We start from the raw sequence: 15558 nt of genomic DNA on the forward strand, positions 1-15558 counted from the left end.
AAAAAAAAAAACGATTATTTTTTTTATTATAAACCAAATAATGACAACCCAAATTTCTAATATACCAAAACCATCATTAGCAGATAAATCAGAAATTATTCATAGATGGTTAATCGATAATGGTTGTAAAATCGATCATAAATTAATAAAGATTGTATATTTAGAAAAAGATCATTTATATGAAAATAGTAATAACAATAATAATAAAACTACTAATAATGAAAATAATAATAATGAAAATAACTCAAAAAGATTAAATAAAACCATTATTTCAGGTTTGGGTATTATTAGTAACAAAGATTTAAAAGTTAATAATATTGTTGCAAAGATTCCCAAAGATATTATATTATCGATTCACACATCATCAATATCAAACATTTTAACAAAATATACAATGGAAAGAAATATTGCAACAGCTATAGCATTGATTTATGAGGCATCTATTGGAGAAAAATCAAAATGGTATGGGTACATTTCATCACTCCCACTTAAAGTAGATATTCCAATTCTTTGGGACAAAGAATCACAACAACTATTAAATGGAACCGTTATGGAAGATGTTATTCAAGATGATAATATTTTAATTAACCATGCATACGCAGATATCGTAGAAAGTTTATTAATAAAGAATCATCCAGAATACTTTAGCAAAGAAATATTTAGTTTTGAAAATTTCAAGATTGCAAATTCAATTGTATCATCAAGAGCATTTTGTATTGATAGTTATCATGGTGATTCATTGGTACCATTAGCCGATATTTTTAATCATAAAACTGGTAGAGAAAATGTTCACATCGAATCGAATGGTGATGTTTGTAATAAATGTGGCTCCATTAAGACCTGTAAACATAGAAAAGTTACTCCATTAATAACAAAGAGCGCAAAATCCTATAAAAAACTTACAAATAAAAAGAAAATGGAACTTATCGAAAAACAAAAGCAACAACAAATAAACGATGAAGAAAATTGTGGCGATATAGCAGAAGAGGATGATGAACACCTTTATATTAAAGTTGTTAAAGCAGTTAAAGCAAATCAAGAAGTTTATAATACCTATGGAGACCATAGCAACGCCACACTCCTCAGTAAATATGGTTTTATCGAGATGGACAACCCATGTGATAATTTACCAGTTGAAAAATCACTAGTAGATACCAATTTAATTTCTTTATGCAAAGAGAATGGTTTCGATTCAAATGAATTATCAAAACGTATTTCATTTTATGCATCACTTTTCGATATAGATTCAAGAAATACTCATTCAATCGAAATTTCAGGAAGATTAGATGATGCTTTGGTTTGTTCAGTCGGTATTGCCTTAGCTCCATTATCTGAGTTTGAAGGTTGGCTCAAGATGTCAGAACATAAATTGGAAAAGTATTTCGAAAAATTAGAAGCTGAAGATATTGTTAAACAAAATGCTCAGGTTAAAAAAGCAATCGTTCAAATTTTAAATAATAAGCTTTCAAACTACCCAACAACTTTGGAACAAGATCAAAATAAATTAAAGGAACTAAAAGAGAACGAAGAAAATAGAAAAATCATTTCAACATCATTAAATATATGCGAAAAGAAACTAATTTATAAATCAATTAAATACTATGAAGATTTAAAATAAAATATAATATAATTTAAATAAATATATTTTTATTTTTTTATTATTTTATTATTTTTATACTATTCCTCGATAATTTATCTTAAAATTGAATATTCAGCATTAACACCGCCTGATGAGTGTATAACTTCTTCATCTTGAAGTTGTCTTAAAGCTTCTTTAACCTCTTCAATGTGTTGGTAATTTTGCTGGTGGTTTTGTTGTTGTGGTTGCTGTTGTTGTTGTTGTGATTGAGGTTGTAAAAGATTTAAAATAGCTTCTAAATTTAGTGATTTCTTACCAAGCTTTTCTCTAATTGTATTTTTTAATTTATAAATCATTTCTCTTGATGATGCAGATCTACCAGTGGTAATAAGATCCATATCGATTGTACCATGTTCTGGGTCGATGGCAGCTTGTTGAAGTGCAACCTTAACTAGACGTATAGCTTCGTCAACATCGAATGGTTCAACAACTTTTGAGAAACGAATTCTAGCATGAGCTTCGGCGATACGAATTAATGATTCTAATTGTCTGGGAGTGGCACTAATAGTTTTACCATTGCCACCAAGTGATCTCATATCTAAATAACCTTGAACCAAACGATTTGATGATTCATCTGATAGTTGTGGATTAATATGCTTTCTGGCATAATAGATATAGTTGGTTAAAAGTTCTTTTGAGATAACTTGATTTTTACGTGTTGAAGTTGATTGATCATCCCAATACATTGATACCAAATGTCTTGCAAGTTTTCTATCGCTTGCTTCTTGAGCTTTATCCAACACTAAATAAATTAAATCGAATCTGGATAAAAGAGTTGGAGGTAATTGAATATTTTCAACAACAGATTTATTTGGAAGATATCTACTACCACTTGGATTTGCAGAGGCAAGAATTGAAGTTCTAGCGTTTAATGTACAAATAATTCCTGCCTTTGCAACAGATACAGTTTGCTGTTCCATAACTTCGTGAAGAATTGAACGAGTTTGGTCATTCATTTTATCAAACTCATCAATACAACACACACCTTTATCTGAGAGGATTAAAGCACCACTTTCGAGTACAGTTTCTCTGGTATCTGGATCTTTTGTTATATATGCTGTTAAACCAACTGCACTACTACCTTTGCCAGAAGTATAAATACCACGTGGTGCAATTTTGTGAACATATGAAAGTAATTGCGATTTGGATGTACCTGGATCACCACATAATAAAATATTAATATCCCCTCTGAATTTACCACCATAGTCTGAATATGTCTTTTTAGAACCCCCAAATAATTGACATAAAATACCTTTCTTTACATCTTCTAATTCCCAAATTGATGGTGCTAATGATTTTGTAACGATATCATAAATATCTGGTTGTTTTGATAATTCTATTATTTCTTTTTCTTTTTCTTCTGATAAATCAAAATCCTCAAAACTATAAAAATAAAATATTAAAAATATTAATATCTTTTTTTAAAATAAAAAAATAAATAAAACTTACTCTAATGAACTACCTGTAGCTTGATCATCATTTTCAAAACCATCTTCATCTCTTTTACCTCTTTCAGTTCTTTTAATATGTAAGACATCAATATCTTTATAAATTAAATAGTGATAAGTGGTTAGTTAAAAATTATTATTTTAATTGGTATATAGTTTGATTAATAATAAACACTTACAAGTTTTATAAATACTTCTTAAAGATCTATTTGAACCGGCTCTCATTGGATTCGCTTTGAAAACACCAGAAATTTCGACTCTATCACCAGGTCTAGCAACATCAATAAGGTCACCATAAGAGAATAAAGCAACGGTATGTGGAGTCTCACCCTCTGGAATTGCATCAGGAGTTTCTTGTAACTTTATATATTGCTTGTCACCAAATAAACAACGATTATGAACTATAGTGAGTGATTGCTTTGATTTACAATTTGCACATTCTGATGGCTCCATAATTCTACCTCTTTCAACATTAGCATGATAAGTGGCCTCACAAACGGCACATAAAAAAAAAGCTTGTTTAATTTCTGGTATAATGGAACTTGTTCTAATAATTAAACCTCTAATTGAAATGATTTTGTCTATATCGGATGGATTTAAATCTCTCATTGGTGTGGATTTCTTTAAATTAAATGGATGTAATTCGATTCTAAAGTCGTCGTCGTCTTCATCATCCTCTTCTTCGTCTTCGTCATCTTCATCTTCTTCATCTTCTTGCTTCTTTTTTTTAAATAATTCTTTATAGATTTGATTAATTTCTTCATCTAGCAAAGGTATCATTTCATTGGGGAACGAAATCCATTGCAAATATAACTCTGTATCAAATTGAATTAAATTCTTTAAATTTACATTTAAGTGATATTTCTTTGCTTGATGTAACTCTTTTAATAACTCTATATATAAATATTTGATTGGCTTTGCTTTTTTTACAACATCGTTTAATTTCTCGTCAAAAACATATTCATAGTCGTCATCTTCTGGATCCACTTCTTCTTCAATACCTGGTTGGCTTGCATTAAACTTTTTCTTTTGCTTTGGTAATGGGAATTCAAATATAAACTTTCTAAATCTCTTTTTGACATCTTCAACTTTAACATTAGTACCCCAAAATACCAAATCTCTTTTAATTAAATCATCGTTTTGTTCTGTATTTATATCTGTAAAATCTATATCTTTTGGCTCTTCATTTAATATTTCTTCTTCTTCCTCTTGTTCTTTTCGTTTTCTTGTATCTAAAAATGAAATTTTAGATTTTTTATTATTATTACTATCATAACTATTATAACTATAATTATCAATATCGTTTGGATCCATTTTTTATTTGTTTATTATTTCTTTTGAAAATTATTTTAAAAATTTAAAAAAAAATTTTAAAAAAAAAAAAAATAATAAAATTTTAAAAAAAAAAAAAAAAAGGGGGAAAATTTTTTTTTGATTTTTTTACTATTATTTTTTTTAATTACAATGACCATATTTAGTGATAAAATAAGTCACATTTTATTATTTATCTATAAACAACTATTAATAACCACTGTTACCTTTACACTGATCTAGATTTTGATGAGTTATGATTTTTATTTCAAATAATTGATTGTTCATTTAAAATTAGAAATAGGATATTCATATTTTACCAATTGATAATGATTTTAAATACACACTTTATAAATACATATAAATTTTTTACAATTTTATTTTTCAATATTAATATTGAACAAAAAAATTGATTTTATTTTTATGTCTGGTAAATCTATTTTTTTTTTTTATTTTTGAATTTTTTAAATATTTTTTAAAATTTAAAATTAGTTTCAATTTCTCTCTGTCAAAAGATCCTTAAAAATCAAAAAAAAAAAAAAAAACTTTGGGAAGAATTTTATAACAGAGGCAAAGAAAACCAAAAAGAATTTGTATTCTTTTTTTTTTTTTTTTAATTTTTTTTTGTTTTTTATTTTTTTGAAATTAAATATTTCCCCAACCCGATAAAAAAAAAAAAAACCATTTTTTTTTTATTTTTATTTTTTTATTTTTTATTTTTTTTTATTTTATTTTTTCAAAAAAAAAAAAAAAAAAAAAAAAAAATAAAAGAAGATATAATTCAATAATATACATATATATAAAACTATCACTTTTGTATCTTCGCAAAATTTATCAATCTTTTTTTTTTTTTTTTTAAATTAAATTTTTTTTTTTTTTTTTTCAAAAAAACAAGAATCATTTTAATAAATTAAAAATCAAGATGATTCCATACCAACAACAATTTTCGTTTAATTTTTCAAAAAAAAATATTGAAAAAGTAAATGAAAACAATTTTATATATAACCAAAAAAATGACCTCTATAACAACAATAATAACAATCCCAAAAGAAATATCAAAGGTTTTAATATTTCAGACGAAGAATATTCCAATAATAAACCAATTAATGTAAAATATCTTGACAATATAGAAGTTATTGATGATAAAATTGGTAATGTTGAAAACATTAATAAAACCGAAAATAATCATTTTAATAAGAATAATGACAGCAATGAAATTAAAGGAAACCTATTTTATGCTTTAAATAATACTAATAATAAATTTAATAATATCAATAACAATTTTGTTTATAATCATATTCATAATAATCATAATAATCATAATAATATTCATATTGATAACCATTATGAAATTCTTAATGATAATAAACATAATAACCAAAATAATCATAATAATCATAATAATCATAATAACCATAATAATCATATTGATAATCATATTGATAAAAATAATGAAATTCTTAATAATAATAATTATCATTTTAATCTTTATAATCATTATGGTACTAAAGATAATAAAATAAATGATAATAGAGGGATAATTAAAAATAATAATAATAATATTTTTAAAAACAATAGTGAAATAATTAATAATATTAATAATAGTAATAGTATAATCAATGACATAATTGGTATTTATAAAAAACAAAAAGTTGATAATTCCGAACCAAAAAACAATTCATTTAAAGACATTAATTCTTATTATGATTATAATAATAATAACAATATAAAAAATGTTAATAGTATAAAAAATGTGAATAATTACCAACACCAATAATAATAATAATAATATAGATAATATAGATAATTATATAGACAATAATAATAATAATAATAATAATAATAATAATAATAATAATAATAATAATAATAATAATAATAATAATAATAATAAAGAGGGAACAAAATATAAATTTAAAATTAATAATAACAATAACAATAATAATAACAATAACAATAACAATAATAATAACAATAACAATAACAATAACAATAACAATAATAATAATAATAATAATAATAATAATAATAATAATAATAACAGTAAAAGAACTCTCTCCTCTGATCCCCCTCTTCCTCCTCTCCCCAATATCGATAAAAGTGAAAGCAATGTAAATAATGGCAACAATAATAAAAATTTAATACCTTCATTACCTTTTGAAATAAAGCAACAGCAAGCACTATTACATTTGAAAATTTTACAACAACAACATCAACAGCAACATCAACAACAACAGTTACAGCTAAAGCTACAACAACAACTACAGGAACAACATACTCCATTAATATCTTCACAACATTTATTAAAATCATTTGATACTCCAGTATCAAAATTGACGAACAATCAAAATGAATTTAATGGTAATAACTTTAAAATAAATAGCAATGGTAATAATTTTAGTAACAATAATAGTAACAATATAAATTATATGAATTATATTAATAATACAAACAATAATATGAACAATATAAATATATACAATATAAATAAAAATTCATTAGATAATAATAATTTTAAAATCAATAATAATAAATATCAAAAAATTAATAATGAAAGAAATAGTTTGCTTTATTTAATATCAAATAAAAAAAAACAAATTAAAGAGTTAACAATAGAAGAAATACTATTAATAAATGACTCAATTTTAAATCATTATAATATCAAATTTTTTAAACTATTACTTGGTGGTTTGGAAAATTTTAATGAAGGTGATAAACCAACGAAAATAGAAGGCGAAATGTACCAACTTAGAAATTCAATGGATTGTTTTATTGAAACATCAATTGACAAATCAATCATTAGAGAGAGATCAAACTTTTGTTGCAATTTAGAACACCCTAACAACTCATCTATAAGATTTAGAAAGAGAAAAGAGTTAGAAGCACACCTATTTGAAAATCATATCGATTTAATAAAGAATGTTGAAGTACCAAAAAAAGAAATTAGGATCAACGACACAATTTGTGCTCATGATGGTTGTGGTGATGTTGTATCAAAAACAAACCATGCAAGACATTGCAAAACGTTTCACCATTTAGAAAATATAACATTAGTAGATACCTGCAGGGAATGTAAAAGATTAAAACGTAGCATAATTGGTAATATTTTAGCACAAATCGAATTAATTTCAACTGGAAATGATAAAGGTAACATAAAAATATTTACAAAAAAAAATTTTAGTTAATAATATTAATATTTTTTTAAATTTAAAATAGAAACTAAATCGAACCAAATCGCAATACTAAAAGAAATGTATAATATATCTGATGAAGAATGGAGAGAATTAAAGCATAGGTTTCTTATTGAACAAGTTAAAGAAGAAAATAAAAAGAAACCTAAACATAATTAATACTTAAATAAATAAACCATATTTAATCTAATGTAAAAGAGCTTAAATATATGAATAAAATAAAGATAAAAAAATATGATTTTTATGAATAATTAATATTTTATAAAATATTCTTTGATATCAATTTTTTTTGTGTTTTTTGTTTTTGTTTGGTATAAAACATATATGAGTTTTACCACATTGAATACAAGTTGGGCACAGTAACGTCAATTCGGAAAACCCATCAGACTGGGATTTTTTATTTTTTTTTTTTAAAAGTGAAGATAATTAAAAGCAAATGCTTTAAATTATTCAGTAAATTTTATTTAATGTTTTTAATGTAAATTTTTAGAGGAAATATTCCAAACTATTGATATTTGGTAATGCATTGATATTGATGCAGTAGTCTACATGGTTTGTTGTGAACCAGTAAGGGTGCAACACAAAAAAAAAAAAAAAAAAAAAACCACCTGGAAGATATAATGGATATAAAAGTTCGCTCAATCTGGGTCTCGATCCCAGGACCTACAGCTTAGAAGGCTGTCGCAATTCCAACTTTGCTAATCGAGCTTTTTACATTTAATGGTTAAAAAGTCCATATCTTTAAGGTGATCAAAAATATAAAACATAAAAATGGGTGGAACGAAATGCACCACACCGCTACCCAAAGTATATTAGCACAAAAAATCAAACAAGATATACCGTTTGCCCAAGCCAGAAAGCTTATACCAGTAAAGGTGAGAGATCTACTCTGGAGATACTTGCTGAAAGCATTGATTCAAAAATTTTCGAATCACAATGTTCTGTCCAGACAAAAAATCATCAAAACATATATTCTTCAAGTGTCCATCGGTCAATAAACCGATACAAGAAATAATAAATCAAATTTTAAAAGAAGCTCAGTATGATCCGGTTGTATGGGACGAACACCTATTTACTAAACTGGATAAACCATTCCAAGCAATTTAGAAGAATTAGTTGACCTACGAATCTCGATTAATCATAGCCATGATATTAATAACTAAATCGTTTCATTCAACTAATTAACTCGATAACGGTAAAATTATTAATTAAATCGTTTTCTTCAAATATTTCATTAAAATCGATCAAAATAGTTAACAATTCAGAAATTATCAACATATAGTTATCATATAGTTCAACTCTTTTGAAAAAAGCGGAAAATGTTTAAGTCAATTCCAAATATCAAATAAAAAACAAAATATTAAGGTAACAATAATGATATCATTATTATAATTATGCTTATATTTAAAAAAAAGAAACCAATATTTAATTTTAATATCTATATAGTTAAATTCCAATTTTTTATTTTTACGAATCAATACGTTTTGTCTAAAATCTCTAATCAAACATTGGGTTTATGTTTAATAAATAGCCAACACAAAGTGCCCTATTATCATCAGGATGCCCATCTACATCAACTAAAATCACATATTTCTTTTTAAAAGCTCGCAAGCATTTATTTAAAACACCACTATCACCTCAGTACTTAAATGGAACCACCTCATAAATCACACTCAAAGTTATAATCCAGTAGTATAACCACAAACACATGTTCAAATTCTACCACACCACCTCAGTACACTATACCCATTTCAAATTTAAAAGTTCAATTCACTAAACATTTAGCTCATTGTTCAATGTTTATTCCGATTCAAAGTAGAAATTGTCTGTAGACCAATTATTAATCCAAACTTTCCATTGCTCCACCCCATCTACCTACCCAAAGTTCTATGCACCAGAAATTATGGTGAAAAAGATGAAACATAGTTCAAACCATGTTAATACTTAATCTAGGGGAAGAGAAGGTAAAGAACACCCTTAAATTAAAGTTTTAAAGATATTTTCATAGAAATAAATCAATAGTTTTTTTTCTAATTGTAAATAAATAAATTCATTTTTAAAAAAATTTAAACTGTTAATTATTTTATTTATTAAAAAAAAATAGAAAATATTTTTTAAAAAAAAATCAATTTTTGAATTCAAAAATTTTCAAAAAAATTGGGAATGCATAAATCAAAAATAGCACAAACATTAGAAATAATAGTACAAACATGTGCAATCAATGACCGTACAAGTGATGGGAGAAAAAAAGTTTGATGAGCGTGATGAAGGTGTTTTAAGATTCAATTTATTAAATAGTAAATTTAACAATATAAAATAAAGTATAATTTGATATGAACAAAATGGATATGGAAGAATATCAAACAAGTAAGAGTGATATTAAAGAGATACAGTATAGTATTTAAACAGAAAGTTCAGAGTCCTTCATTGATTAGACATAATAGAAGAAAAAGATTTTTCGAAGTTGTGCATACAAATTTTATTGTGGAACAAGGGAAAATTATATGTTTATGGATCAAGAAAAGTTCCAATAATTTAATAAAAACCATCGTAGATCTTCTTGGGCTTATGAAACTAATGTTTTACTAGAATCGTGTATCAAGACAAGTGTTATAAAGGGTGGGGTTAATGAAATATTTTGGGGAAATTTTCTTGATCCATAAACATATTATGGCCAAATTTATTTGTTCATTTATCAAAAGGATTTATATATAATTGTAAAAAAAATAAAAATAAAATTTTTGAAATTGAAAAAACGGAATAAATATTTTAATTTTAATTTTTAGTAAATAAACCAATATCTTGTAATATTCATTTAATTCTAAAATGCATATGAATACATTACAAGAACATAGAAACATATAAAAATCACCGAGAAGATAGTAGATTATATAAATTCGCTCAATCTGGGTCTCGATCCCAGGACCTACAGCTTAGAAGGCTGTCGCAATTCCAACTTTGCTAATCGAGCTTTTTATATAATGATGTAATGAATAGGTCCCCACATGTTTAAGGTGATTTTTATTTACAAATTAACCACAAAAATATTTCTCCACCGTCAACCCTAAAAATTTAAATTTTCATATTAAAGTCAGTTGTACTACCTACCAATTGTACTAAATGAAACATTTTTTGAAAGTTTTTTTGAAAATATTTTTTATAAGACTTAAATTATGACATTTCCCATTTCAAATTTTATTTCTACAAAGTCTTTTAATTAGGTCGTACATCTTTCTTATCTCTACAACTTAATAATGTTTTTTTTTAAAGTTTGATACGACCTCTTTAGTATCATTAAACATAAATTCTGCAAAATATTTAGAAATAATTATCCAAGGTTATAGAAGAACTTTACGAGAGAAATGAATTTTATCTGGTGATTCGTTTCTTTTACAAGACAATTGCTCTATTCATGTGACCCAACTATTGACCGATTTTTATGAAAAAATGAACATTAGGGTGATATTTATTCCACCCTGTTCATTTTTTCATCTTAATATTATGGAGAATATATGGTCAATAGTAAAACGACGAATAAAATTGATTTCTATCAGGTGCCCCATCATAATTTCAATTTATAAAGTATATTTCAGTGTTGAGTCTCCTTAAGTGTGTACTTAGAGTTTATTATATTTTTGTTAAGTATTTTAGTTGTGTAACTTAGTCATAATCATATACCTTTTCATTACATTTTGGCGACAGCTTATCAGAAACACATAAAAAATTATAAAGGGTAGGAATAAAGATAGTTTTATAAGAAAGAAATTCTCATATTTAAATTTTTACAACCACACACAAAAAAAAAAATAAAAAAAAAATAAAAAAATAAAAATAAAAAAAATAAAAATAAAAATAAAAATAAAATAAAATAAAATAAAAAATAAAAAAAAAATTAAAAAATTATGTCAAAAAACACAACATTTAATAACAGCAATAGTAAAGATGTTAATTACCCCAGTTATAAAGTGGTCAACCTTTAAAAAATAACAATAGCGAAAGTAGTAGTATTAGCGGTAATAAAACAACAACAACAACAAATAATTTAAGTAGTAATAATAACCCACCAATCAAAAAAGAATATGAACACGAATCAAGTTCAGAATTTAATAATTATAGTTATGATACATCAAATTTAGGAGCAGGAAGAAGAAGTGTAGAAAGCGATGAATTTAGAGAATATTTGTTAAAAGAATTATCTATGCTCAAATAAGAAAATGATAGATTTAGAAGTCAAAATGTTGAATATGAAAGAAAGAAGAAACCATTACCAGAAGATTCAAAGTTTGAAGGAGGTTTTTCAATGGGTTTTGAAAGAACATGGGATTTATTCGAATTTCAATTTAGATATCATTTTGGTCCTCGTTTTGATAATACAGACTTAATCTCTAGCTAAATGATTTGGATTGCCACAAATGAAGCTTCTAAATCCACTACTTCTTTTGACATCTCTGCAGCTACTGCGTTACGACAACTGACGTTAATCCTGAACTTGAAATACTGGCATCAAATATACGTTGAATTTCATCTTGACGTAAATAAAGAGATTTACCCATTGTTAGTTGATAATTTCTTTCAAGACGAACAATCTTTTCACTAAATTTTTGGAATGATGAATAACCTTCTATGTCTGAAATATCTACCATTATGCTTTTGAGAAATTTATACCTAAAGTTGACTTGAGTGTGACCATTGCAGCATCATCTGATAATTTCGTCCTTGTACGAACTGTATCGAAAACTAATAATAAACGTTCGCTAAACTTGAGTAACAACGTAGTTGGAAGATCTTGATTTTGTTTTCTTAATTGTAATAGATTCTCTTCTACAGTATTATTACCATTTGGATTCATTCTTTGTAAATGAATTAAAGCATCACCTTTTAGACTTGAGATTAAGTCTATATTATCGAAACGGGGACCAAAATGATATCTAAATTGAAATTCGAATAAATCCCATGTCTTTCAAAACCCATTGAAAAACCTCCTTCAAACTTTGCATTTTCTAATTTCTTCTTTCCTTCATATCCAACATTTTGACTTCTAAATCTATCATTTTCTAATTTGAGCATAGATAATTCTTTTAACAAATATTCTCTAAATTCATCGCTTTCTACACTTCTTCTTCCTGCTCCTAAATTTGATGTATCATAACTATAATTATTAAATTATGAACTTGATTCGTGTCCATATTCTTTTTTGATTGGTGGGTTATTATTACTACTTAAATTATTTGTTGTTATTTTATTGCTACTACTTTCACTATTATTATTTTTTAAAGGTTGACCACTTTATAACTGGGGTAATTAACATCTTTACTATTGCTGTTATTAACTGTTGTGTTTTTTGACATAATCAATTTTTAATTTTATTTTATTTTTAATAATTTTTTTTTTTTTTTATTAATTTTATTTTTTTTTTTTTTTTTTTTTTTTTTTTTTTTTTTTTTTAATTATCGATAATTAAAGCAAATGCTTTAAATTAATCAGTAAAATACACATTACACTTTTTTTACGATCTTATTGTTCTTAACAAAAACCTTTGGGTCTGCGTTAATTCGGTAAGAGTAGTAAAGCTATGGTGGTTATAGTGATAGTAAAAAAAAAAATTTATTAATTAATATCAATTGTTCTAGCTGATTCGGGAATCAAATATATTGCAGTTTTGATGGTAGAATCAGTTAATATTCAAAAGAAGCTAGGATGTAAGTTCAGATGGAATCAAGAAAACTCACGGAGCGTAAGTAGCTCCATCTGCATTACAAGAACATGAAGATGAAGATGAAGAAACATTTTTAATCACCAGGAAGATTGAATCTACGGAATGGATTTTCGCTCAATCTGGGTCTCGATCCCAGGACCTACAGCTTAGAAGGCTGTCGCAATTCCAACTTTGCTAATCGAGCTTTTTATATTGGAATTTGTAATAGTGCCTAATAAGGTTTTAAAAAATTCAATAACAAAAATTACCCAATAGAAATTAAATCACTAAAATTAAAAAACAATATTAAATTACTAAAAATTCTTTTAAAAATAAATTAATAAAAGTCGTGTTAACCTTTGCACCATTCATATTGAAGGGGTAAGTCAAAAATTCGTGGTTAGCTGGGGGGTAAGGCAAAAATTCGTTTTTAGCAATTAATACAAAAAACTGGCATCAAATATAATTGCTTTTGTTTTAGATCATCAAATTAGCATTTAAACTTTTATAAAATTATAATAAATATAATAAAATAAAAAAAATAATAAAATTTTAATTTTAAAAAAAAAAAAAAAAAAAGTATAATTTATTTTTATCTATTTATTTTTTAAAAAAAAAAAAAAATTTATTTATTCTTATATAAAAATATAAATAAATAAAATATTATTAATATATTAATATAAAATATATTTTTTATTTATTAATATAAGTTGATATTTATATTATAATCACCGGAAAGATAAACTCGGTAAAAACGAATACACAATACAAATAAAAAACTCCCAACAAGTTTTTTAAAACACAAACCAAAACACAATAACACAAAAACAAATAAAAACTTACTGAAAAGTTTTATATATTTGTATACCAAATGAAAACACAAACCAAATATATATATAACACAACAAAAATAAAAAACTCTCAACAAGCTTTTTATTGAAGAAAAAATAAAGCCGAGCATCTGCTAGGCTATTGAATTCCTGATAGCTTTATATTTCTTAATTTATATTTTTTTTAAAATTTTTTTTATATGCAGCAATGAAATGTAAATATTTTATGGGAATAACTAAACAGTTCTATCTATTTTTTAATTAATTTTTTTATAAAAAAGAAAAATTGTGTGTGGTGGGTTTTAATTTAATTTTTTTTTAAAATTTTTTTTCAAAATTTTTTTTTTTTTTTTTTTTTTTTTTCAATCATTCTTTATAATTTCAAAATAACAGAAACAAATAATAATAATTAAAAAAAAAAACATTTAAAAAAAAAAAAAAAACTTATTAAGGGTGGAGATTATATGGATGGGCCATTAAAAGCAACCCAAGATTACCTCCAATCGGGTTAGAAATTAAAAGAGATTATTGGACACAGCGATTGGTATGAAAAATATAGAAGCTTTAGAAAGTAGCCCAAAAGAGATACTCTAGCCACCCCAGCCACTCGTGCCACAGTTGATATGTGTAAAAAATTAAAAGAATTGAATAGACTAACTGGTAAACTCGTAAAAGAAAGTTTTCATTTTATACTAATTCAAACAACAAAAAAAAACAATTTTCAATCAACCAATAAATAAACAAATAAAATAAATAGATTAAATAGATTAATATTTTTATCTAAAAATTTTAATAAATAAAAAATAATTTTATATTTTCTACCTAGAAATTTTTTTTTTTTTTTTTAAAGGTTTAAAGTTTTATTAGGGATGTGTATTTCCTTTTATGATAACAATAGATTAAAATTTCCAAAAAAGGAATACCCAATTTGGTTATAATCTTTTATTTACTAAAGGAAATTATAGATTCTTTTTTATAATTCAAAAATTTTATTATTTACTATTTTTTTTTTTTTTTTTTTTTTTTTTTTTTAAATTTTTTTTATTTTTTATTTAGTATGTATCATCTAAATCAATATACAAATATTAACACATATATATATAAAACCAGGTTATTCTAAACAAGTATAAAAACAAAAAGAAGAACGTTGTTAATAGAATAGGTGATCAGCAATAATACCTCTACACAACAAAATAGTAATAACAATGTTAAAATATCAACCAAATAATAAATTAGGTTATTTTACTAGCGTATAAAAATCTTTGTAACAAATCAAATGTAATGATGAGGATAGATGCCAATAAGGTTAATGATGGTAGCTATATAGGCAGTTGAAGCAGTAACTAATATTTCAAATGGTGGGTTAAGAGCTAAAGATTAAAGTATGGTACTTAGGTTCAAATGTTACCGTATTTGTATAGCTATAACCTGTAAGTTGAAGACA

At 24.7% G+C, this 15558-nt stretch overlaps 6 protein-coding genes across 6 annotated transcripts; 4 read left to right on the forward strand and 2 right to left on the reverse strand.

Annotated features, from left to right (window-relative positions):
* Positions 1-40: 40 nt before the first annotated feature.
* On the forward strand, positions 41-1618 carry DICPUDRAFT_152307 (uncharacterized protein; the record flags this gene model as incomplete). Its single annotated transcript, XM_003288048.1, has 1 exon — positions 41-1618. One exon carries the CDS (start codon positions 41-43, stop codon positions 1616-1618), a length of 1578 nt encoding a protein of 525 aa, XP_003288096.1.
* A 74-nt stretch (positions 1619-1692) lies between these two features.
* DICPUDRAFT_152308 (uncharacterized protein) lies at positions 1693-4401 on the reverse strand (the record flags this gene model as incomplete). Its single annotated transcript, XM_003288066.1, has 3 exons — positions 1693-3022; positions 3089-3182; positions 3267-4401. 3 exons carry the CDS (start codon positions 4399-4401, stop codon positions 1693-1695), a joined length of 2559 nt encoding a protein of 852 aa, XP_003288114.1.
* A 919-nt stretch (positions 4402-5320) lies between these two features.
* On the forward strand, positions 5321-7748 carry DICPUDRAFT_78929 (uncharacterized protein; the record flags this gene model as incomplete). Its single annotated transcript, XM_003288049.1, has 3 exons — positions 5321-6140; positions 6214-7545; positions 7615-7748. 3 exons carry the CDS (start codon positions 5321-5323, stop codon positions 7746-7748), a joined length of 2286 nt encoding a protein of 761 aa, XP_003288097.1.
* A 777-nt stretch (positions 7749-8525) lies between these two features.
* On the forward strand, positions 8526-9255 carry DICPUDRAFT_152310 (uncharacterized protein; the record flags this gene model as incomplete). The annotated part of the gene is made up of 2 exons (XM_003288050.1): positions 8526-8642; positions 9121-9255. The coding sequence occupies 2 exons, from the start codon at positions 8526-8528 to the stop codon at positions 9253-9255; spliced, it is 252 nt and encodes an 83-aa protein (XP_003288098.1).
* Positions 9256-9931: 676 nt separating this feature from the next.
* DICPUDRAFT_152311 (uncharacterized protein) lies at positions 9932-11799 on the forward strand (the record flags this gene model as incomplete). The annotated part of the gene is made up of 2 exons (XM_003288051.1): positions 9932-9981; positions 11583-11799. The coding sequence occupies 2 exons, from the start codon at positions 9932-9934 to the stop codon at positions 11797-11799; spliced, it is 267 nt and encodes an 88-aa protein (XP_003288099.1).
* Positions 11800-12043: 244 nt separating this feature from the next.
* On the reverse strand, positions 12044-13376 carry DICPUDRAFT_78930 (uncharacterized protein; the record flags this gene model as incomplete). The annotated part of the gene is made up of 4 exons (XM_003288067.1): positions 12044-12225; positions 12255-12485; positions 12569-12718; positions 13319-13376. 4 exons carry the CDS (start codon positions 13374-13376, stop codon positions 12044-12046), a joined length of 621 nt encoding a protein of 206 aa, XP_003288115.1.
* Positions 13377-15558: the final 2182 nt, after the last annotated feature.

This window comes from Dictyostelium purpureum, assembly GCF_000190715.1.
Source record: "Dictyostelium purpureum unplaced genomic scaffold DICPUscaffold_122, whole genome shotgun sequence".
Classification (NCBI taxonomy): domain Eukaryota; phylum Evosea; class Eumycetozoa; order Dictyosteliales; family Dictyosteliaceae; genus Dictyostelium; species Dictyostelium purpureum.